Raw genomic sequence first — 25506 nt, 5'->3', positions numbered from 1 at the left:
GCTTGAGCTTTCCATTTTTGCCATGTCCCTAGGTGCTATGCATTATTCTTCTCCAAAAATGCTTTAAAAGCAGCATTTTTGTCTTGTGAATGTTTAATGAATAACGTTTTTAATGAATTTCAAGTCTCTTCTATGTTCTAATTTTCACTTATTCCGTCTTGTGCAACATCCCTCTGGGATATTTTTTGATGGGTAAAACAACAGCAAACATTACTTTATAATATTTAGCATCTCTTTAAAACAGGGCTGTCAAAGTCAGTTCCTGGAGGGCCACAGCCCTGCAGTTTAGATGCAAACCTAATTAAACACACCTGATCCAGCTAATCAAGTCATTAAGGCTTATTTGAAAACTACATGGTATGCGGGTTGGAACACCCCTGCTTTAAAACAACCCATCCTGATCAAATTTGAAAAATGTCTAAAATGACTCGTGTCAGCCAGTCCCTCAGTGGTTTGCATCTTTTATAAAAATACTTAAAAAAATTGCAATAAGCATTTACTTCCAGATACAGAAAAGGCACCACACAACAGCAACCTATTTGTCTCATACTGAATACCGATTGTTAACTCTGGCAGATAACCGTGACAAAATAATCAAACGTGACTTACCTCCAGCACTGTAGGGTCAAGGGCCTGGTTTCACAGACAGGGCTTAGTCTAAACCAGGATTAGACCATAGTTCAATTAGGAGACTTTTTTTTTTTTTTAAATCAAAGGCATTGATATATTTTAAGATCGGTCAGTGAAAGATTATTTCAGCCGAAACGGCTCAGATTTACATATTAGTCTGGGAATAGGCTTAAGCCTTGTCTGTGAAACCGGGGGAAGAAGCATTAACCCTGCTTCACATACTGAATAGCCGAGATTTTTTATTTTCTATTGGGTCTTGCAATGTCTTAAATCAACCTTAAACTATTCTAAATTGGTGATTTAATGTCTTATGCATGCGTCAGCTAAATTAATCAAAACACAATGGTTGAAGACTTTGATATTTTATGATACCTCATCCAAGTATGAAATATGAAAGAGAAAAGGAACTTGCTCTTCTACTCAGCATGTATTCCAAGAAGTCAATAAAAAGGGCCTTGAGTAGTCATTCACAAAAATATCAACACGTGATGAAAATAATTCAACAGACATCAGTTTCCACTGTAGACTGCTATTCATATTTATATCACAGAGACAGTTGGAGTCAGTTATTGAAACGGGAATAAACGCATAATTTTTGCATCATTGCAGGCATAGGACCAACTCTACTTTGTACAATACAGCCATCATCTAACATTGTTTCAGTAACTAACCCTAAACCCCAAATCCTACCCCCCCCCCCCCCCCCCAAAAAAAAAAAAACCACACACAAAAAAATGATATACATCCAACAAAAACTCAATGTTCTTCACCAGTCCGAGGCACAACGATGGCTCAGCTCAGTGCATGACTATGGATCCTCCAGCACACTGTTAAACAGTTTAGCCAGAGGGGTGCGAGACGAACCGCTCCTCTCCCAGCCAATAAAGGATGAAAGGGGCTTATGTGGGTATGTGAGACATGAAATTGATTCATTTCATCCATCTGGAATTAAGATTTTGCACAATGTGCTGAATGAGTGAATGAGGTGTAAAGAAAAAAGGCGCCTATATCTTTCCTACACAAAACGGTCAAGTACAAATCCAACCCAAGAAAAAAAAAAAAAATCTGTTACTCCATATTTTAAGCAATAACATCAATAATAATTATAAAAATAATGAAGGCAGAATATAATAAAATAAAAGACTGTCATGATCTCGGTTTACTACATCTAACGTGAGATTTGGTCAATCCTCGGAGCTCGAGGAAGAGTCTGAATTCTTCGGTGCCATGATGACATCATCCAAAATGGCCTCTCTGTCTGAGCTATCATAGCCACCTTGTGACAAACTGTCGCCTCCGTCCATATCTAGAGCGCTCGGCTCCATCTTCACATCGTAGGCTGGAGTAAGGAAGTGGTGAGATGATGTGAGGTGACTGCCATCTTCCAGGTCCTCGTCGTCCATCATGTATGCGCCGTCGGAAACTAACGTCTCGCCTTCGCCGCCTCCCAGGAGAGGGTCATCAGTCTGGATCGAAGGGGTGGAGAGGTAATGTCGATTCTTTTTGGGGATTGAAGCGTGGGGACTCAACAGTCTGTGGAATAAACTCTCAGGCAAGAAGCCCTGAGATTGAAGAGAAGGATCAGATAAAATTCCAGAAAAATAACCACTGACTACGATTGACCTAAAATACACAATACAACCACGGTAGATTAAGATGATCAACAAACACAATGATCTAACATGAGACACTAACCGAGTTGCGAACAGTCTCAGACCATTCTGGTGCTACAACTTGGTCAGGATTCTCCTCCAGATGCTCTCTCAGGTCCTGTAGTAAAGGCCCGTATATTCCACCAAACTGAAAAGAGTATAAAACAGTGTAACTCCAACTACACTCAACTTCGAAATATATCAAGAACACTAACTGTCCCATGTAGAACAGTGTAAGTTGAAAGAAGTCTCCTATACTCAGCAAATCAATTACTTGATAAAAAAAAAAAAAAAAAAGTACTTTTTAAGCAGACATTAGGGCCTTTCGCACTGCTTTAGTTCCAGAAATAAAAGTACAGTACTGGGACGATTTTGCGCAAACTATTTCCCAGTACCATTTAAAGGGTTGCATTCGCACCGACGGTGGGTACTAAGAAATGACGTAAACCGGTCAACAGCGACGTCATTTGTACGTGGCGTTCAACAAATGTAAACAAAGAACAACAACGTTAATAACAGGAGGATGGAGGATGCTGTGATTGGAGCTATGTTTTTGTTGTGTCTCGCGGGTTTCACAATAATGGACATGGAATTTCGACGTATACGTCAAGCGATTGAAAGAACGGAAAGGAGGACTAAGAATCTCCAACGACAATTTGCAGTGTTACATTTCATTGAGGCTGATAGAAGCACAAAACGGCGTAGACAAAGTCTTCAGGTAAATGCCGTTTATAAATGCTCTCAGTATGATACAATGTTTACACACTATATGTTTACACGGTGTTTTAAATCATGGCGGGTGAGGGCGTTTTCGTACGCGTTTAGCCAATCAGCGTACACTTACGTCACGGATAGTTCCTAGAACTGTTTTAGACCCTACTCTGAAGTAAGAGCTAATTTAGTTCCTCCAAACAGAGTTCCTGGAACTAAAACCATTCCTAGTTCCCACGGTGCGAACACGCCAAAAAGTGGGTAGTTCCACAATTAGTTTGGGTACCATGAAAAGGTTCCTGCGGTGCGAAAAGCCCTATTACTTCGGTCTTCAGTGTCACATCAGCCTTCAGAAATCATTCTGATAAGCTGGTTTGGTGCTAAATAAACATTTCTTATTACCAATGTTGAAAACTTATGCTTTATAGTCTAAACAGGGGGAAGTTGTTAATTATGGAAGAATTGCCAAATGTCTTCCCTCACCTTCTTGCCTGTCCTTAGGTCTATGACCTTCACTCTCTCACTGCCGGTAAGTGCTGCTCCTTTCTCTACCTTCTTCCTCCTCCTCTTCTTTTTGGTCCGGTTCACCAGTAACTGCAACAAAGATAGAAACATTTTTAGCTGTGTCAGTCCAAGAAGAACTCAGAAAAGAGAGTTTAACCTATGTTTTGCACACACTTCTAACATGTCTCCCTCCACTTCATAATCTGGGTTTTCTTTGAGCCAGTTAGGAAGGTCCCTTCTGCGGGGAGCATGGAGAACCCCTTCGGCATCTACAAGCTAAATGTCAGAAAACAACTTTATATAGCTGGAAATACTTATGCATCAATGTAAACTGAAAGGATACTTCTGGGCAAATTTATAAAACTGCATTTCTGTACCTCGTGGTCCTTTCTCTTTTTGCGTGCACTCCCTTCACCGTTTGGCATGAGAGCCTGCTTAGAAAAAGTCAACTTCAGCCCCTCCTCCTAAAGAAAATGAAACGAATGCAAAAATGAAACGAAGCAGAAATTTAAGAGACAGTTGAGGTTCATAAATGTCTGAACTCCACCTGACCTTTAGGAGTTTTACTGTGAATTCTGATTCTTGGCCTTCAAGAGCTTCTGCAGACAGGGCACTGTTGCTTTTGCGTGCCACTCGGGGGTAACTGAGGTCATTCTCTTCAGGTGTAGTATTGAGCTGTATGTCAGAGACGTAGCGTCGACCTGACGGCCAGTGCCCCATTACAACCAGCGAGCAGAGGTTGTCTATTCGGTTTATCAACACACGGTCTTTGGGCCAATCAACTCTCAGAGGGTCAGTGAGGGACTCGGGTGGGGCGCCTTCTTGAGATGGTGTGAGTGAGAGGATGCTGTTTTCTTCATTGCCATCGCACATCTTAAGAGCTGCTGCTAAGAGATCAGAATCATTCTAGTAACAAATCACATTCAAGTTAAATCAATCAACAATTACAGTTGGCCAAAGAACAAAAGTAAAAACATTATGCTCAGAAAGATCAGAATGACAAAGAAAACAAAAAACAGCTCATTCGGTTTTATGTTCTATGGAAGACAAAGTCGTACAGGTTTGACTTTTTTGAAAATTTGGAATTTTGGGTGAACTTATCCTTTAAACTCAAGTAACAAATTATGTGACTTAGAAAGTTTGATTAAATTTTGTCAATCAGTTGACAACTCAATGAATCATAAAATGGATTCAAAAATCTGATTCAGCAAATTGAGTCACTCAATGTTAAAAGTCCCTATGTGGCACTTTTCAAATACTTTCACATTAAGATTATTTATACGGAAATTGTGCTATTTTTCTTTAGGATTCGTTAAAACAATAAATTTGAAAGAAAAATATTTTGTAACATTATAAAAGTCTGACACTTTTGATCGACTGAATGTATCCTTACTGAATAAAAGTATTAATTTCCCTGAATAAATAAAAAAATATTGCTGTTTATTACCATGTATTGTTATTCTGGTATCAATAAAAAGAAATTAGCATAATTTTTTTCTGGTGTCTATAAATAATAATTTGCACAAAAAAGCCTTTTTTACTGTATTTTACTTGAATTAAACCGAGTTTAACTGGCAACAATGATTTGGCTGGATTCAAGAAAAGTTATTTCAGAGCAAATAGATGTAACAAATTTTGAGTTGCATATTGAACATCATAAAGCTAAAACAATAAGAAATAATATTTGAAGCCATACATAATTTAAATGCAACATTGTCTCCTCACCTTGTTCTCTCTCACCATCACTGTCTCCGCTATCATCTGAGCTGCCAGAATGACGGGAGGAGGAAGACGAACCCGAGTCTGAATCAGAATCAGAGTCCGAAGGCCCTTCACCTCTCTCTCTTCCCTCTTTTCTCTCACTGGGCCCATTGTTTTTGCTCTTCTTCCAGCTCCATCCAGCCGGAAGTCCAACTTTCCCCTCAGAATGGGTGAGGAGCATGGCAGGAGAGTCTGACGGACAGAGGGCCTCCACCCCCAGCAGCCGAGATTCATCATCTAGGCTCTCCTCTTTGATACTGGTTGGATCCTGTGACTGACTTAACATGTGAATCTGCAAAGCAGCTTGGGCTTGCTGGTTCTGGAGGTAGTCGAGGCGGGCCTGACTGAATGAGTACTGTGGGTCAGAGAAGACTGAGATTTCAGTGCGGCTGACGCCATGTCTAGCAGCAGCTAAGAGCAGCTCGTGGTCATGCTGTGGGATGCTCCACCAGTTGGGAAGGTCAGAGGAGAGTGGTGCCAGACTGAGGCGTTCCTCCAATGAGGGGTGGGGAAGAACGCGCTCACGTAGCCGACACAGCAAGCTGACTCTGTAGAGTGTGCGCGAGGCTCGTTCTTCTGTGATGGGGGCCAGAGACTGGGACAAATCTTGAGATTCTAAAAGAGAAAGAAGGGATAACAGTACACAATGTGTTATATAAAGCTATAGAGAATTATATTTTTTATGTTTATTTCCGTTTGAGTAATTTTAGTACTTACAACTTATTTCATTTAGCTTCCAAGGCAACATTTCTTATTTAATGAGGCAGCTTCAAGTTTAAGGTTTTAATCTAATATTTATATTTTATCTAATATTTATATTTCAACTACTGAAAATTATTTTTACAAAATTTAAAACAATAATCTAAACCAATTTCCAAGCAGGTTCTTATTCGAGATCCAGTTTCACTTAAAAAAAAAAAACAAAGTCATATTATACGAGTAGATAAATATAAAACACTGCTTTGAATCGACTTCCAGTAAAAGTACATATACATACATATATATATATATATATATATATATATTTTTTTTTTTTTTAAGTATAATGTACCTTCTCCATGTGCTGGCCGAAGGTGACACACTTTCCGACACATGGACATAAAGCATTTGAAGTACCGCGTCAAGCTCTCGTCGGTTTTCTTATCAAGGCGAGCAAAAGAACGGAAGTGATTCCAGTCCATATGATACTCGTCTCCTTCTGGAGCATCAGCTTCTTTCTTTATCCTTTCGACTCCAAAGGTTGATACCACCCTGTAAAAATCACACTCCTCCCTACGAGTCCACCTGAAACAGAGAAGCTTATGAGAACGCTGGACATCGAGACTGAAGAGGAAGCTTTTGTAACAGTTTACTAAAGGAACATACCTTTGTTGTCGTTCTTGTCGGGCTATCTCTTTGAGCTTTGTGGCTTGTTCACAGCGTCTACGTCTACGGTCGCCCTTCACTGCTGCCTCTATCTTAAGCTGCTCTCGTCTGTAACTGCGTTGGTAGGCTGTGATAAGACGGCGTAGTCTGGCTGTGAGCGACGAGCTTGTTGGCCAGTAACACAAATCTGACGATCCCGAAGATGGCCCCTCAACCAGCACAGGGGCAGAGCAATCCTCCACACAAATCTCTCCATCTGCATTCACCGAATCAGCCTGAAGAGCACATTATCCATATTTTCTATTAAATTTAAACTCTTAACACCACAAGATAAGCGTGCCAGAATTACTTTAAAGGTTACAGAAAAAAAAAAGAAAAAAAAAAAAGATTCAAAAGACGTTTACCTCTTCATATACCTCCTTGGTGTGTCTTGTCGCAGGTTTAAATTCTGGATCTTCTGAGTACTTGTCATAGTCCCCTCTAACACACAATAAGAACATAAGTTAACAAGAAAAATACAAGTCAACCACATAAGATAGCAGATTATAATGCAGATGTTAGAGATCAGGACTGCGGTTCCCAAAAAGCATCGTAAGCCTAAGTAGATCATAGAAACCATTATCATCAATGATCTCTGTGATCAATTTTGCTCACAATGCTTTTGAGAAACAAAGCCCAGGTCTGTTTGAAACTCACCCCTCCCCAAGCTCTGGGTCTGCTGCTTGCTGCTCCGCATTAATGTCCTGCTCATTTGGACGACCACATCGCTCAACAAAACACAAGCAGGGGTCAGCACGCATAGTGGTGTACATCTCATATCCTGAAATGGCAAGATACAGATGGAAAAACATCAAGGATCTGTAAACATATAAATTTTAGTCTGTGGGGCATATCAGAATGTCTTTTAACTTTTGAATCTAGGTCAAATCTAAGACCGAACGACCTGAAGTTCGTCTTATATAATGGGACACCCTTGAAGATGACATGACCTTAATAAAGCCTCCACATACCGTGCTTATAGACACCAATAAGCAAGCATCGGTCAGCTTCTGCGTCCCACCATCCAGACGGAACATCCTGCTGCTCCATTTCAGGTAACCAGATATCAATATCCCTGCAAGGAAACACACTAGTGTCAGTGAAGGAATTTAAAAGAGTTTTCAATTTAAACCTGATCAATGCAATACATCAAAGAAACCCTAATATATGTAAGATTTAATGATATTGGTGACACGACCAGTCGTTAATGACACTTACATTTACGCACTTAGCGTATGCTTTCATCCAAAGTCATAACTTTATCTACAGCAATGAAATTAGATGATATCTATACCTTGCATCAGCTCCTCTCAATACAGAATCAGCATGTTCTCCAATGACCTCCTGCTTCAGGTAATACAGCATACGTACTCTCAGCAACACTCTAAAAAGGGGACAGTGAAATTAAGACACTTAAGCTAATATTTTGTAATTAAATAGTGTCCCTGATGGTTCTAACATACTTGTTGCACTGGTGTTTGAGGTGTTTTCGGTAACTGTCATCAAGCAGAAGACTGTCAGGATTATACTTTCGGATCCACTCAACTTTCTGCACATCAAAAGAGCTCTGAGCCTTGACTCGTTTCCCCTTCCTGCCACGAGGGACAGGGATGGACAGACCTAAAGGAAAGGAGAGCACCATTATGAGCATTATTTAGCATGAAGCTAATGCTCTATTTCACAACCTACATAGGATGTTGCTTTATAAAGCCACCCCAATAAAGAGTCTAGACTAGTCTTTTCTTTCAGTCATATTGAGGGACATTTGTTTTGTGTGGATATATTCATACATTGTTTACACGTAATTTTTCCATGATGAATAAGCAGAAGGTAATGACTGATTTCTCAACCAATTTGAAAGTTAGAAATGCAACAATCATACAGGAATATCAGAGATGGTGGAAAGGTGGTTGGATAATATTGACCATGAAAAACTGAAGACCTCCTAAGGGTCCTTTGCTGGAAGAATCAAAGGTGTATTAATAAAAAAACTGATTATAATGAGAGAAAGTCATACCAGAGTGATTAAGCAGAGCCTGTGGTTCTCGTCCATTCTCTGGAGGGGTGATTAGCTCCCAGATGAAGCTTTTGATGTTCTCATCTCCACGGTAATGTATCAGACAGAAAACCAGGATGACACGGCAGATGGTTTCCACGTCACGTTCACTGAGACGTCGCTTACAGCGAGCATGAGACAGGATATCCCGCCAACGGCCCCACCTGTACAGACAAAGTCATGTTGAAATTTTAAAAGTATGAAATCATAACCCACAGAATGATTTCACACACATGAGATGAAGAAACAAATTAAAACCAGCACAACTAAAATCGATCAGGAAGAAACAAGGCCACAAACCCATAAACAAGTAGGTGTTTTTCCACTCTGAAGCAGTCTGTGCGCCCATAACCACCACCAGAATGCCGGTCTGAGCGTCGAGAGGCCCGAGATTGTCGGGAATTATGGGGTGGGTAGTCATCATCGCTGTCCAAATCAGACAGATCCCCACCCTCTCCACGCAGACTGGAATACTGGCGCGTTTGCTTTCTTACTCTCGGTGTGTCAATCACAAGAGTATTCTGTAAAGAGTTTGCATGAAAGAAAACATGAGATTAACGAATGAAAGGATAGACTTGCAGAAAATAAAGAATACAGTAACCATTTTCCAAATGCAACACTGTACCTTCCTGTTGAGAGAGTCCATGTCTAAGTCAGCTTTCTTGGCCCACTTTTGCCAGAACTCGGGATCATCCAGAGCAATATCTGTGCGGTTCTCAGACGCCACAAAGCTGGCCTTGGAAAAGGTGGATCCTTTGCCTTCACTCTCTATAGTGATAGTAGTTGCTCTTCTCTGAAGTATCTGATCGATGTCCTCCTCACAGAAACGGCTGCCCTCGTCGTTCTCATCCATAATGGCTGCATAAGCACCTTTACGAAGCAAATCCTCTATTTCCTTCTTTGAGAACTGCTGAATCTGAGGAAAGTTAATAGCATACCAGAGAGTGATGATCTATCACAAAGTGACTTCTGTGTTGAACTTGAATTTAAAGTAATAATTCAACAAAACACACGTTTCATTTTGGGTAAACTATCACTTCAACACAGCAATAGGATTTCCTTCATTCTTACCCCGTTCACACTGCTGTCCTTATTTCCGCTCATGCTTTGCAAAACAGCTCGATCAAGTCCCAGTTTAAGACTCGCTTTGTCCAACATCTCCCTCTCATAGGAGTTTCTGGTAATGAGACGATAAACCTTCACCGCTTTAGATTGACCAATACGATGACAACGTGCCTGAGCCTGTGGAAGAGAAGACAAATGATGAAACTGAACACCTGTATCATCTTTAATGCATTGAAATAACTATGAAAAAAAATGCAGTGTGAGATCCTCACTTGAAGATCATTCTGTGGGTTCCAGTCCGAGTCGAAAATGACACAAGTGTCAGCAGCAGTCAGATTAATCCCCAAACCTCCAGCCCGGGTACAAAGCAGGAAGACAAACCGGTCTGAATCAGGTTTACTAAAGCGATCAATGGCCGCTTGTCGCAGGTTTCCTCTGACCCGCCCGTCAATGCGCTCATACAGGTATCTAATCAGAGAGAACACCTAATTTTAGATCCATCTAACAAACCAGATGGCAGAATTAAAATTCTTTGGCTGCAGTTGCCTTATAAAATCACACATTTCCATTTCAGTTTACACTTCGAACGCAATACCTCTTGTGTATGAGGTAGTCCTCAAGAATGTCAAGGCATCGCACCATCTGTGAGAAGATGAGCACCTTGTGCCCGCCAGCCTTAAGGCGAGGAAGCAGCTTATCCAGCAAGACCAGTTTCCCTGCAGAGCGCACCAGAGCCTGGAGATGAAAGTCTGGAGCCAGAGGATCATACACCTGCCTCAGCTCAGCCACTATCTTCTCCTCAGCACCTGCACAGAGAGACAAAATGCAGAAAGTGGACAACAAAAAAGTTATATCTGTATAGTTGTATGTACATATGTATATCTGCATAGTTGTATGTACATATGTTTAAACTGTATTTATCTGTATTTGAACGTCTACTGTCAGTGTCTTAAATGCTAACTGTATGCACCAAGGGTCTGAGAGTAACACAATTTCAATTCTCTGTATGTATGTACCGTACATGTGGAAGAATCGACAATAAAGCAGACTTGACTTGACAAAGATTAAAAATAATTAAAAAAAACTAACTCCAATTTCAGAGAAGTTGGGATGTTCTGTAAAATGAAATTAAATCAAGAATCTGTGATTTGTTCATTCTCTTTAACTTATATTCTTTGTACTTTTGTCAATTAAATATTTCCAAAGTTTTCACTGACCAAATTAAATGTATTTTGTAAATACAAAAACATTTTGATTTTGGCTGCAACACACTCCAAAAAAGTTGAAAAGGTTATAGAATATCCAAATTAAACTGTTTTGAAACAATTCACAGTAAGCAGTTGAATTGGTAATAGATGAGGATATCATGCTTGGGTATAAAAGGAGCATCTCAGTCTTTGCACGCAAAGCTCTATCATGGCTCATCACTTTGTGCCAAATTTCATGAGAGAAGTGTCAAACAAGTCAAAAATCTAATTTCTCAATGCAAAAATGTGCATAACCTTTGAGCCCTCAGACGGCATTGCATAAGAAACAGTCATGCTAAATATGTTAAAGTTAAAAAATATGTTGATAGTTAAAAGGGGGTTTGGTAAGTCGTGTTAAATATAGCCACATGGGATCAGGAGTACTTCAGAAAACTGCTGTCACTTAACAGTCTGCCGCTGTATCAATAAATGCAACTGAATCTCTGTTACTTCAGGAGAAAGCTGTACATCAATTCTATGCAGTGATGTCGTGGGGTTTTCTGGGCCAGAGCTCTTCTCAGATAGTCAAAAAGACAGTGGAAATGTGTGCTATGCTCAGATGAGTCCACATTTCAACCCGTTTCTGGAAAAAAAGGACATGGAGTTTTCAGTCCCAAAGACCAAAGGGACCTTCCAGACTTTCATCAGTGACAGATCCAAAAGCAAACGTCTGTCATGGTGTGGGGGTGCATCAGTGCAAATGGCATGGGTGACTGGGATACGTGCGAAGGTACCATTGACATGGAGGCATATATTGGAATTGTGCAGAGACATATACTGCAATCAAGTCCATGGTTATTAGATCAAGACAATGCCAGCTCTCATTCTGCATGTGCTACAACAGCGTGGTTTTGTAGACTCAGAGTGAATGTGCTAGACTGGCCTGCCTGCAGTCCAGATCTGACTCCTATTGAAAATGTATGACCAATTATGAAAATGAGAATCAGACAATGACAATCAGACTGCTGAGCATCTGAAGCCTTGTTTCAAGCGAGACTGGACAAAAATTTTGCTTGCAAAACTTTAACAATTAGTCACCTCAATTCCCAAACAATGAAACGTTGTAATTAAAAGGAAAGTTGATGTGACACAGTGTTAAACGTGCCTCTGTCCAAACTTTTTTGGACTGTGTTGCAGCCATCAAAATCAAAATTTGTTCACATTTACGAAATACATTTAAGTTGGTCTGTGAAAACTTTGGAAAAATTTATCTTTGTACTTTTGTCAATTAAATAAAAGTTAAAGAGAATTAACTAAATCACAGATTCTTGATTTTTATTGCATTTTACAAAATCTTCTCTGGAATTGGGGTTGTAGGATGGGAAACCATAAGCAACAGTAAAGTAAAGTAAAGTAAAGTAAAGTCGTGACGTATTGTCAAGTATGGTGACCCATACTCGAAATTGGTGCTCTGCGTTTAACCCATCCAAGTGCACACACACAGTGAACAAATGCACACACACACACACACACACACACCGTGAACACACACCCGGAGCAGTGGGCAGCCATGCTGCAGCGCCCGGGGAGCAATTGGGGGTTCGGTGCCTTGCTCAAGGGCACCTCAGTCGTGGTATTGAGGGTGGAGAGAGCGCTGGACATTCCCTCCCCCCACCTACAATTCCTGCCGGCCGGGGGCTCGAACTCGCAACCTTTCGATTACGAGTCCGACTCTCTAACCATTAGGCCACGACTTCCCCTACAAAGGGGAAGGGGGAAAGGGACGTTCTCTGCATTTAACCCATCCAGGTACACCTGGAGCAGCGGGCAGCCATCAATGCGGCGCCCGGGGAGCAGTTGAGGGGTTCGGTGCCTTGCTCAAGGGTCTCACCTCAGTCGTGGTTGCCGGACCTGAGACTCGAACCCACGACCTTCGGGTTACAAGTCCAACTCTCTATCCATTAGGCCACGACTGCCCCCTGTATTTGTGCCCCCTGTATTTGTGCGCGCTACAGGACCAAAGTGGTCCTGGTTTGAAGTAAAACTTGTTATGCTCAGCAACGTGTAAAAAAAAGATTGCAAGGCTAAAATTACAAACAAGAGACACTACAAGGGAACAGCCATAAATTCAGTACCTGTAATGAGGTAAGGGTGGTTGCAGCACTTTCGAAGTTCCATCATTGTGTTGAGGAGATTGGGTACATTGCTGTTGTGTGTGGCTCCCATGCTGAGGAAGCTGAAGTTACGTTCTAGAATAGCACGGTAATACTTCTTCTGTACATCAGTCAACTCCACCTGGGGACCACAGAAAATGATGCACTCAGCAACTTACAAAAACAAAGAGAGTAATCATCAAAAAACAGTCCTTATGCTAGAAACGGTTCATACCTCAATAATGGTCTCTTGTTTTGGGGCAAGGTTTTTTTCTACATCTTCTTTCAGTCTTCGCAGCATCATGGGCTTTAGAATTGACTGCAGTTTCTGGACCTGATAATCAAAGACAGTGACTGTGTTGGAAACAGCTGAGGCTCTTAACAGAGATGATGTTATTAGCCAAAATGTTTCAAAATGTTTCCTACCTGCTCCTCTGTTTTAAGATCTCCAAACTCACGCAAAAACTCTATCTCCGAGGGGAACTGGGCCGGCTCCAGAAAGTGCAGCAAACTGAACAGCTCCTCTACTGTGTTTTGAAGTGGAGTGCCTGTTAACAACACTTTATGCTCCTGAAAACAGAAAAAAGAAAGTACTGTCAATTAATGAATCACAATTGTTTATTGTAATTAACATATTAATACATTCAGTTTCTCTTGAGGAAAGCAAAAAATAGAAATATGAATCACTTACAGGGTCAAGCATCTTGAGGCTGTCAAGTAGTTTGCAGTTTCTGTTCTTCAACCGGTGAGCTTCATCAATAACTACACAGCGCCAAGAAATCTCCCTCAGCTCTGGGCAATCTGATAGAATCATCTCAAAGGTTGTGATCAGAGCTTCAAATTTATAGGCCCCTGGTATCAAGTGTCCCTAAAGAAGACAAAAAAAAAAAAAGAGGGCAAGGGAGAGAGGAAGTCAGAATGGGGCGATCAAAATATACTACTAGAATAAACAACTTCCTACTTTTTTTTTACTTTAGTATTTAGTTTTTGTAATTGTATTATATTTTTTATATTTCCATGTAGCTTTTTTATTTCAGTTTTTGTAATTTAAGTATTTCAGCTTAAATGAAAGTTAGGAATTCTGCCTTAGCAACTAATTGAAATAACTATTTTTCTAATGTTTATATACTCTTTAATTTCTGATTTATTTAAATTACAGTTTTAGATAAAAATAACAGCACTGCTGTTTATTAGCAATCAAACTGATGAGACCACACACAGCTATACCAACCTTCTCATCTTTGCTGTACATTTCATACTGCTGGATCATCTGTCTACTGGCCAGACTGCCATGGTAAACAATAGCATTCATATCTGTCCAGGTGGAAAACTCTCTCTCCCAGTTTGTGATAGTGGATAGAGGGGCAATGATAAGGGACGGCCCCTGGACCCCTGCAGCAAACATCTCTGACAGCAGGGCTATGGACTGAATGGTCTTCCCCAGACCCATTTCATCTGCCAGGATGCAGTTTTGCCTGTGTGGGAAGTCATGAATACAGAAGAGAGTTTGTAAGAAATTAATCTTTTTTTTTTCCAATTAGTCAGCGGAGACCAGGACAACTAGATGAGCCCCAGAGACAGATCCCCAGTGAAGACCTTGTCTCCTAGACGGCCATCGGGACAAGACCACGGGAACCAGATGAGTCCTCTGCACAATCTGACTTTGCTGTAGCATGGAACAACCTGCTGTTTCGTCTGGCCAGATGAGAACTGGCCCCCTGACTGAGCCTGGTTCCTCCCATGTTTTTTTTTTTCCTCCATTCTCTCACAAATGGAGTTTTGGTTCCTTGCCGCTGTCGTAAACTGTCCAGTGATATCGTCGACACACATACCACTTAAACTGAACTGAGCTGGACGATGACAATGAATTTAATGATGTTAACTATTGTCCTTGTGCATTATTGACACACCATTTTCCTATTTGATACTGTAAAGCTGCTTTGACAAACTGTATTATTAAAAGCGCTATATAAATAAAAGGTGACTTCACTTGAGGAAAAAAAAAAATATAAACAAACAAATAATACAAACTTGTAGCCTACTGTTTTGTCAATCCATTTAACCTCAGTACTGAAATAACTATTATTGACCCTGTGAAATTGCTTGAACAAATGTGAGACAACCCTTGATTGTACCATGGACAAAATAAATTAAGACCATTTATCGGCACCATTTCCTCCTACGCCTGCAGTCCTGCCAGAATCAGACAGTAATAAAGAAGAAATGAGCCTGCATTTGTTATTTGAATAAGGTCATAACAATTCAAACAAATATCCCAGGGTGACTGTTCTGATAAGGATGCCCACGATCATCATCAGGAGGCTGCTGATGTGTCTACAGGCTGCTGATTATTTACTTATGGTTTTGTATCACTGAGCTACTGTAGCACTGGATTAGTGGCAGGTGGTATTTATAATTGAGGGGGAGGGAACAATCTCATTCTAGTGCACATTTTTTAAGCACCCCTGAGCAGGGAATGAATCATTCATATTCTTAGTTCAATTTCCTGGAAGAGAAAGCATATTTATAAAAAAAAGAAAAAAAAAAAAAGCATATACAGTTGGGCAAAAAAGTATTTAGTCAGCCACCAATTGTGCAAGTTCTCCCACTTAAAAAGATGAGAGAGGCCTGTAATTTTCATCATAGGTACACTTCAACTATGAGACAGAATGGGGGGAAAGAATCCAGGAAATCACATTGTAGGATTTTTAATGAATTAATTAGTAAATTCCTCAGTAAAATAAGTATTTGGTCACCTACAAAGCAGCAAGATTTCTGGCTCTCACAGACCTGTAACAACTTCTTTAAGAGGCTCCTCTGTCCTCCACTCGTTACCTGTATTAATGGCACCTGTTTGAACTCGTTATCAGTATAAAAGACACCTGTCCACAACCTCAAACAGTCACACTCCAAACTCCACTATGGCCAAGACCAAAGAGCTGTCGAAGGACACCAGAAACAAAATTGTAGACCTGCACCAGGCTGGGAAGACTGAATCTGCAATAGGCAAGCAGCTTGGTGTGAAGAAATCAACTGTGGGAGCAAATATTAGAAAATGGAAGACATACAAGACCACTGATAATCTCCCTCGATCTGGGGCTCCACGCAAGATCTCACCCCAGAACCACACGGGGGGACCTAGTGAATGACCTGCAGAGAGCTGGGACCAAAGTAACAAAGGCTACCATCAGTAACACACTACGCCGCCAGGGACTCAAATCCTGCAGTGCCAGACGTGTCCCCCTGCTTAAGCCAGTACATGTCCGGGCCCGTCTGAAGTTTGCTAGAGAGCATTTGGATGATCCAGAAGAGGATTGGGAGAATGTCATATGGTCAGATGAAACCAAAATAGAACTTTTTGGTAAAAACTCAACTCGTCGTGTTTGGAGAAAGAATGCTTGTATCCAAAGAACACCATACCTACTGTGAAGCATGGGGGTGGAAACATCATGCTTTGGGGCTGTTTTTCTGCAAAGGGACCAGGACGACTGATCAGTGTAAAGGAAAGAATGAATGGGGCCATGTATCGTGAGATTTTGAGTGAAAACCTCCTTCCATCAGCAAGGGCATTGAAGATGAAATGTGGCTGGGTCTTTCAGCATGACAATGATCCCAAACACACCGCCCGGGCAACGAAGGAGTGGCTTCGTAAGAAGCATTTCAAGGTCCTGGAGTGGCCTAGCCAGTCTCCAGATCTCAACCCCATAGAAAATCTTTGGAGGGAGTTGAAAGTCCGTGTTGCCCAGCGACAGCCCCAAAACATCACTGTAGAGGAGATCTGCATGGAGGGCCAAAATACCAGCAACAGTGTGTGAAAACCTTGTGAAGACTTACAGAAAATGTTTGACCTCTGTCATTGCCAACAAAGGGTATATAACAAAGTATTGAGATGAACTTTTGTTATTGACCAAATACTTTTCCACCATAATTTGCAAATAAATTCTTTAAAAATCAGACAATGTGATTTCCTGGATTCTTTCCCCCAATTCTGTCTCTCATATTTGAAGTGTACCCATGATGAAAATTACAGGCCTCTCTCATCTTTTTAAGTGGGAGAACTTGCACAATTGGTGGCTGACTAAATACTTTTTTGCCCAACTGTATCCGTTTATTTTGTCGACTAGGAGTACACAAGCCTAAAGATGCCTCAAAGCTAAAGCACATGGACTAAAAAGCACAAAAATAAAAGTTCAAGGGGTCTTTTAACATTTGCCAATGTGGAAAGGTCTTGTGGACGTCTTTAAAATCCCTTTTATATTTATGAGCTTCAAATTTCATTTTAGTGTTTGTTCTTAGTGTATTAGCAGGGTGTTCACCTGTTGTACCAGTTGAAGAGCAGCCAGTTGACTCCTTCCAGCTGGTACTCTCGGAGCTGGTTCCCATTCTTATACTCTCTGGACTCATCAAGCTTCTTCCAGGCACTTGCAGCAGGTCGAGGCTGATGGAAGAGCATGTCTTGTTAATATTTAACCACTGTCTCGCCTATTTCTTAATGAAAACTAAAGAATACAGACAGGGTAAAAATGCTCTGGTGACTAGGCACTGAGAGGAGAGAGGAAGAGGCAGATAAAACACAGTATGCAGTGGATGAGCATGGCAGTATCTCACAGTTCTCTTGAGTCGGGCCGGGCGGCTTTCAATCTTCCTGAATTCTTCCACTTTTGCTTCATCAACATCCTCCTTCAGCTCCCAAGTAGCATCTTCATAGGGCAGAGAGCACCACTTCACTAGGTAGTACACTACTGGCTGTAAGAGGAAAAACAACACTCAGAACCAGTGTTTTGGCAGGGTGCCGTTTGAATTAAATAAGACTCGGTACCAAGAAATGCTACAAAAAAAAACAAAAAAAAAAATATCTTGCTAAAATCACTTTGTCCATGCTGGCTATGCACAGTAGATCAGTGCAGTCTGACACAAGAGCAAATGACTCTTTTTAGCAAATTAGTCAAATAGACTCACAAATGCATGTAATATCAGTTTAATACACACTCTTATTTGACAGCTGAAAATTTGTCTGTGGTCGATGAATTCTTACCTCCCCATTGTCTTTATCGACACTATGTGACTCATCCAAAATACGATCAACCTCCACATAGTCTGGATTGAAAGATTCCTCATCCTATAGCACAGGGAAGCATTCTAGATATGATTACAAATCCTCAAGAACAAAATTAGTGAGATTTGCTAAAGCCACATGACTTACACTGCCAAGCAAAACATGGCATGTTTGCCTAATTTCAAATTTATAGGGGCTGTTTCGCAATTCCAAGAACGCAAAGAACAGTCTTGTGTTCTCGTGGAGACCAGTCTTGCCAGGCTACCTTGAAAAAACGAACTCGGAAGGACGCGAGAACACAGAACGCATCCCTATGAGAATTGAGATGCACTGTGATCTTGCTGCTCAACTGACAGTCCCAGCAGGTTATAAGGAGAGAGACAGCAGCACGCAATGCACAATATCACCACAAAACAAATGCCATAACGCTTAAAACATTTATTTTATTATAGACAATATTTTCATATAATTTTATAGCTTTTTACTGCATGTATGTGTGAAAATGATTAGGCTATAATGTTACATTCTTTTTAATATGCCAATAAAAAGTATGACGGGCTTTCTCACTTCATTAAAATTATGCAAAACAAAACGACAAATGTTTACTTTCACGAGCCGTCATGTATTTGTGCGCTTGCAGTGGGAATCTCTTAATCAAGAACGAGAAGTTTAAAGCTTACAGGCTTCCGTACGAAGCATCGTCTGAGATCTCTAACGGTTCGATTCTCTCAAGTCTGCATTTGATGCATCCTCGATTTCGAGAACACATCCGGGCACTTTCATGCGTCCTCTGTACTTGCATTCTTGAGTACTGGAATTGAACTCCGACGGTTAACAATGACGCAGAGCGAGAACACAAGGACGCAAGATCGCATATTAAGAAACGGCCAGGGTCTTACCTCCTGGAATAGGTTCCTCATCTGTGCCTGTTTTGTCTTGAATCTCTTCAGTTTCTGATGGATTCTCTTATCTCTTTCCAGCTGCTCAAGACTGGCCCATTCACAGTGCATGTACGAGCTAGAAACACATAATAAATGAACATTCTCAAGAAATATTATATATATTTTTTTAAATTACTGATGAATCAATCGTTTATAAACTTAAAGTCTTCTTAATTAAAGTTTGTCAGATTAAAAAATAAATAAATCTAAAACTAAATCTGTTCTATTTTCACAAAGAAGGTCTGCGAAAACAAGTGATGACTTACTAGTTTTTATATTTGACAAAAAATTCCTCCACATTGGTATACTGCCCTGGAGACACCTGCATCAGGACAAGGAAATGCCATGAAGGTTTAGTCAGAACAGACTAGCGCAAGATTTCACAAGTTAATGATAGTAATGATAAGTATAGTATGAACATATACTTGCCTCCTTTTTGGTCAACCGCATAGACAATATTTTATCCACAATAGCAGCATCCTCCTCACTTGGGTTCTCCTGAAACAAATTAGAAACATGCCCACACATATCAATATTATTTTATTACTGGTGGAACTGTCTCAACTGTAAACAGCTAAACGTCTGACAAAACCAGTAATAAAAAAACAAAAAAAAAAAAAACAAAAGCACCACAAACGTCCGACCCGCTATGACTAGACTGCTGACGTACCACAAAAAACTGCATGCTTTGAAGACCATCCCCATCCAGTTCCTGCTGGAGTTCTGCTCCCATAGACTGCAGATGCCCTGCACTAGACACAGGAGTTGTGGTTACGTCAACATCCGCATCCATTTCATCTTCGTCATCAGTGATTTTAATGTCCAAATCCTCTGTGTACTTCTTCCGCTTCACCTGACGGTTAGAACGTCGCTTCTGTTGGGAGAACAGGATCACAGTAGAGTCAATGAATCAGGTTTACGGCATGTACACTGCCAACATATGCAATACTTTAATGGCTGCTATGAATCACTAACTGAGTGACCGATTTTAGATCAGGAACAAGTAAATGCGTGAGCACGTAATACCTGTGACATTTCCTCCTCCAGTGTGCGAGGTGAAACAGGTGGGCTTAGATCTATATCTGAATGGTCAGAGGATGCATTTCTTTTTCTTTTCTTACCACCCACTGGAGTGATGGTGCTATGGAAAGAGAATACAGTGTGAGAACAAAAACAGGCAGAGGCAAATACATAAATGAGTCAAGCTCATCCAAAGAGGATAAGGAATCAGAACTTACTTGAGCTTAGTCTTGCATTTACTTTTACTGCCTCCGCCTCCAGAAACCACTCCTGGAGTCTTCGCCTTGGATTTCTTGTCTCCTCCAGCCACCACTTTCCCTCCTCCTGCACTTGGGCTTTTCTTCTTGCTGCCTCCACTACCACTACCACTACCACCACCTACTCCTTTCTTTTTGGCTCCTCCAGCTCCTGTGGCACCTTCTAGATCTGCAGAGGTATGTCCGGCAGGCAGTTCATCCTGGTTGAGCACACGGGGGATGTTCCTTTCACCCCTGGCTTTGGCCCGTGCAATGGCCTCAGCAACAATGCGATTTGCTTTCTCCTGTTTGCACAGGGTCTCCACTCTTCGCACGGGCTCCTGGACCTTCGCCAAACGCACACCGGAAGACGCAGCTGTAGTGGTGGTGACAGACGCAGAGCCGGCAGCCGAGGTACTGATAACTTTAACCACAGATACGGCCCCACCAGCACTGGAAGCAGTGCTTGACTGCAGAAAAAGTGACAGTTTATTCAGAGAACTGTACTTTGTCACTGTGTAAACACAATGTTTGGGATCAGAGAATCAGTTATTTTGGAATATTGGAACCAAATAACATTTGGTTGAGACTGAGTTACATAAAGCTTAAAACTAACTGTAACACTTAAAGGGATAGTTCACCCAAAAATGAAAATTTTATGTTCATCTGCTTACCCCCAGGGCATCCAAGACGCCCTGGGGGTAAGCCGGCTGTTGAGATCGCGCTTGGGACAGTAAAAAATGATATAAATACTGATCAGTTTCTTGCACAGACGGGTCGTTTCTTGTCTTAAGACCTCAATGTATCGTCACGAGCCGCAGGGTTTAATTTGGTTTTGTCTGTGTATGTTTTTTTTGACTCTCAAAGCCGTGGGTCCTATTGACTGACAGACTGCAACGGTTTGAGTTAAAAACCTTCGTTTGTGTTCTACTGTAGAAAAAGTCACCTACATCTTGGATGCCCTTGGGGGTAAGCAGATAAACATCAAATTTAAATTTTTGGGTGAACTATCCCTTTAAACTAGTCTAGTTACTGGATGGTTGTTCATGTGGCAAAGCAATTTCACAACACATTTTTGTTTGTTTAGTATTTTTTAAAGATCTTAATTTACACAATTAAGGAAAGTTATTTGATTCAAATTACACTGCAAAATGTAATTAAATAACTGGCCATTATTATTATTAAAAATATTTTTTTAAGTATGAGTAAATGTACCTTTAGCAACAACTGTTTAGATTTAGTTACTCATTAATTTTCTCATAATTTGGCAATGAAATGCATTTTCTTTTACCAAACGTTTTGTCCTTTTAGGTACTAAAAGGATCATTAATGGACCCATTTAGAAATCAGAATCATCGTAAGGAATTAAACCAGACAAATTGTATTAAAAAGAGTATAAATATTATAAAACATCTTTAAATAACTTTAAAACAATACTTCATATTCTTCAGATTCCAAGTGAACAGTGAAGTGTACAGAAATAATACAATGCAATGCATTACTTTATGGCTCAGTGTACACCAATGAACATCACAGAGACATTAAACAGATGTATCGTCCTACCTGTGGCTGCAGCAGTAGTTTAAGAGGCACTGCTAGTCTTTGTCCTCCTTGGCCTTGAGAAATCTGCACCACCTGAGGGCTGCCACCAGCATTAGCTGCCCCAGAAATCAACTGAAACTGTTGCACACAGTGAAAAAGCTTCCCGTCACCACCAAGTTAAAAGAAAAAGCATGTCTTCCAACACACGACCTGTCCTTTCACTCACCTTGGCTCCCTGTTGGTTGGGCTGCTGTTGAACTTGCAGCTGAATGGTGAGCACTTTCGGCTGTGCACCCGTTTGACCCGTCCTGGCTTGGGCGAGAGCTGCCAGCTGGCCTCCATGCAGGACAAACTTCCCTGGCAGAGAGCCCAACACCAGCCTGGGCTGCTGGCCCTGCTGACCGACCCCTGCAGTTCCCCCTACTGTCAATGTCCCGGCCTGGGCCGCTCCACCTTGCGAGGGCTGCTGTAGCACCAGAGTGATCCTCTTTGGTTCCCCCTGAATAAAGATAAAAGGGCTATTCATTTTCATATTTTGTTATTATCTTAATTGTAGTTAAAGTTTTAGTAATTTTGTTGGGTGTTCATTTTTATTCTTTTTAGGTCCATATCATTTTTATAAATTAAGTGTTAGTTATTTTAGTACTTTAGAATTGCTGCCTAGGAAATAAGCTGAAATGTTTACATAAAATGTATAACACATTCATATAATTTATAAAAAAACAATTATATAATGTATATAAAATATTTTTTATTTAAATTCAATATTTTATTCAGGTTAGGGTTGGACGATATATCGAACGAGATCATCATGCGCATCTCGTCAGTAAAAGCCGGTTCCGTGTTTAGCAGTAAATCTCCACCTGCTTTCAAATGGAGCGGCATTTAATACACAGAGCCGGAGTTCACTGACAAGCTACACAATATCACGTTCATCATGCTCATTACTAGCCCTAATTCAGGTTAACCGTTATTTTATTTCAAGTAACCAAACTGTTGTTTTCTGGTTTTTGTTTTAATTAAAGATAATAAACCTGGCAGAGACTGACCTGCTGTGACACTGCTGAAAGTGTGACACCTTGAGGTCGTACGGCCGCTGCTGTCGTTCCAGGGGATGTAGTAGTCGGTGCTTGGTCCTGTGTTTGTAATGCCACCTGCATCTGAGGCTGCACCTGGACCTGCGCCTGTGCTGGCTGTGACGATGACTGCAGCTGCGTCTGCGCAGTCATCTGCACCTGGACCGGCTGTGTCTGAACCTGCGATTGAGTCTGAGGCACCGAGGTCAGTAAAACCTGCTTCATCGGGCCATTTGGAGTCTGAACCAGCCTTTGAACTCCAGTGCCTACTTTGACCTGTCCCTGCCCAGGAGATGTCGCATTTAACATCGTTCCCCCGGAAACAACCGCCATCCCTGGCCTAAGCGGGGTCCCTGTCAGGACTCTAGCAAGGGTGACTTTCCCTGGAGAGCCTGTGGCTCCTGTGACACCCTGTAGCACTTGAGTCTGACCCTGAGGGCCTTTGAGAATTACAATTTTTGGGGCCGACTGCCCTGCTGCCTGTTGCGTAACAGCGATTTGCTGGGTGGTGACTTGAGCCCCTGACACAGGTACTCCAAGAGGGGAGCTCAGCAGGACCGTTGCTGCCCCACTGCTATTACTGGCCACCGAGAGAGAGGGCTGAACAGAAATTGAAGCCGGGGCAACAGAAACCTCATGGGACATCTGGGTGGGCTGCTGTGTTTGAAGGGTCTGCAGTGGGACGGAGACAGGTGCTGCGAGGTGTGTTGGGATTAGAGCTGGATCTGTGACAACATCACTGAGCACAGGGACACAAGAATCCGGTGTAGGGTCCATAGGTGGGTCCACATGGCCCAGTGCCAACTTCAGCGCCTCCTCGACTGGGTCTGAGGACCCCTGGGAGAATGCATCCTCCGGTAGGGAATCCAAATTGAACAGTGGTGTGTCATCAAAGAGTTCCATAATGGGGTCTGCCATATTGTCAAAGATTTTGTGAAAAAAAAGAAAAAAATGTGTGATATCCAGTGTCGGTACAAAAACATCCAATAAGTCTGAAAAGATTTTGCAATTATGCTGTTGAAGGAAAAAAGAGAGAGAGAGAGAGAGAAGAACTGTAAACATATTCAAGTATTTCTTACCATTAATTAATGAAGTAATAACATTAAGGACAGTTACTGGATTTCATTTATGCAGCAACAGTTTATCAAACAATTGGCCTTGAATGAATAAATAAAATCAATGGATGCTGTTTACGGTAAATGCCTGTCAAAAAATGTAAATGAAATGGTAAAATAATTTATTATCATACTAAATACAACATACAAACGCATGCATAAAGTAAATAAAATCATAATTATACAGTATATACTAATTAGACAAGCATCTGTATATATCTATATCACAGTTGTTATACAAAATATATAAAATAAAAAAAAAAATATATATATATATATATATACACACACAAAATTCTACAAGCACCTTCATCAAGTTAAAGATACCCTACATCACTATCAAGTTCACAACTATCACAGCTAGTATGTATTCTCCAGTGTATTAAAGTCTCCTGTTTCACAGGTAAACTTACCTGAAATGAATTATTAGGGAGTGGGGAACAGGAAAAGAGAGTCCACCGGTTCACCCTTCTTTACTCTCTCTCTTCCTACTCTCTGGAGTTACTTTTTGATTCTCTGGTTGAAGTGAACTTTAAGGGATCCATTAATAAATGTGTGCACTGATGCCCTGGAAAAGCAAGAAAACACATTAATTTACATTATTTAAATCATTTATAATATATAGTTGCTACATCTTACTGAATGGCAGTGCCATCACTTCACATAGCACCACGTCTGACTGAACTTGTATGTCACTTGGCGAATACCATAGCGTTGTTTTTAAAAGTCAAAGAGCGCAAATTTGTATTACCAGTAATATCATATTCTTTATAGTCCATCTAAAATCATAGGATTTGTGTTTAGCTAACCGAAATCAACAGTGCCTTCCTTGCCATCAATGTGGAACAACAGTCCTAAAGCAGACACTCGGCAAACCCCATCAATGTTCACAATGGCGATTCCTATTGCTATAAATGCTAAATATGTGCTCGATCATTTGGTTTTGCTCTGACGGCCGATTTAAGCTATATCAGTGATCCTCCATCTTTCATAATACATCTCACAGTCTCTCGTTCGGACTCTCAATCTCTCTCATCAACAAACCGGACCAAACCAAAGGCAACGTGCTACAAAAACCATAGCCCGACTACGAACAGACATGGACAAGGCCGCAAAGCTGTTTCGACTTGGCCAGGGCGTATTTTCTACTAAAATATGCCCTAATAACACTGCCATCCACTGCCCCAACTTTCCCCGCAATAATTTCGGGGTGCTAAATTTACCTTTGCATCGACACACATGGCTTTCTCCGTCTCACAACACTGTACGATTACAGGAAACGGCCAGCGTAGAGCAGGAACTAACTTCTTGCCAGCGCTAGGTCGAACGCGCAGCCCTCGATCTCATCTGCTGTCCGCTGATTGGTCCATCCTCAGGGGGGGCTGTCAAAAGGCAAA

At 41.1% G+C, this 25506-nt stretch overlaps 2 protein-coding genes across 5 annotated transcripts in view; one reads left to right on the top strand and one right to left on the bottom strand.

The window, feature by feature from the left end:
* The window catches only part of LOC306881703 (heterogeneous nuclear ribonucleoprotein C-like), a 75321-nt gene that overhangs the window by 33746 nt on the left and 16069 nt on the right, over positions 1–25506 (top strand). The window lies entirely within an intron of this gene.
* Positions 975–25454, bottom strand: LOC306881695 (chromodomain-helicase-DNA-binding protein 8-like). 4 transcript variants are annotated; one of them, XM_079435912.1, is made up of 39 exons: positions 25333–25454; positions 24523–24677; positions 22968–24008; positions 22145–22417; positions 21940–22056; positions 20359–20846; positions 20147–20261; positions 19791–19994; positions 19550–19618; positions 19387–19442; positions 19079–19196; positions 18159–18242; positions 17732–17869; positions 17440–17561; positions 14355–14598; positions 13815–13991; positions 13550–13693; positions 13359–13457; positions 13106–13265; positions 10379–10589; positions 10056–10251; positions 9790–9960; positions 9344–9634; positions 9019–9239; positions 8680–8882; positions 8126–8282; positions 7957–8046; positions 7634–7737; positions 7320–7443; positions 7028–7103; positions 6624–6898; positions 6310–6542; positions 5223–5873; positions 4050–4384; positions 3875–3961; positions 3672–3773; positions 3477–3587; positions 2326–2430; positions 975–2192 (listed from the first exon to the last, which is right to left on the bottom strand). In XM_079435912.1, exons 3-39 carry the CDS (start codon positions 23910–23912, stop codon positions 1815–1817), a joined length of 7674 nt encoding a protein of 2557 aa, XP_079292038.1. In that variant the 5' UTR covers positions 23913–24008; positions 24523–24677; positions 25333–25454; the 3' UTR covers positions 975–1814. The 4 variants fall into 4 exon arrangements, with proteins under 4 accessions (XP_079292038.1, XP_079292039.1, XP_079292036.1 ...); XM_079435913.1 differs by having other exon boundaries at positions 4050–4381; XM_079435910.1 differs by having other exon boundaries at positions 6310–6898.

Source organism: Barbus barbus, assembly GCF_936440315.1.
Source record: "Barbus barbus genome assembly, chromosome: 15".
Lineage (NCBI taxonomy): Eukaryota > Metazoa > Chordata > Actinopteri > Cypriniformes > Cyprinidae > Barbus > Barbus barbus.
Note: the sequence above shows the minus strand (reverse complement) of the source record. Positions and strands in the feature narration are given on the sequence as shown.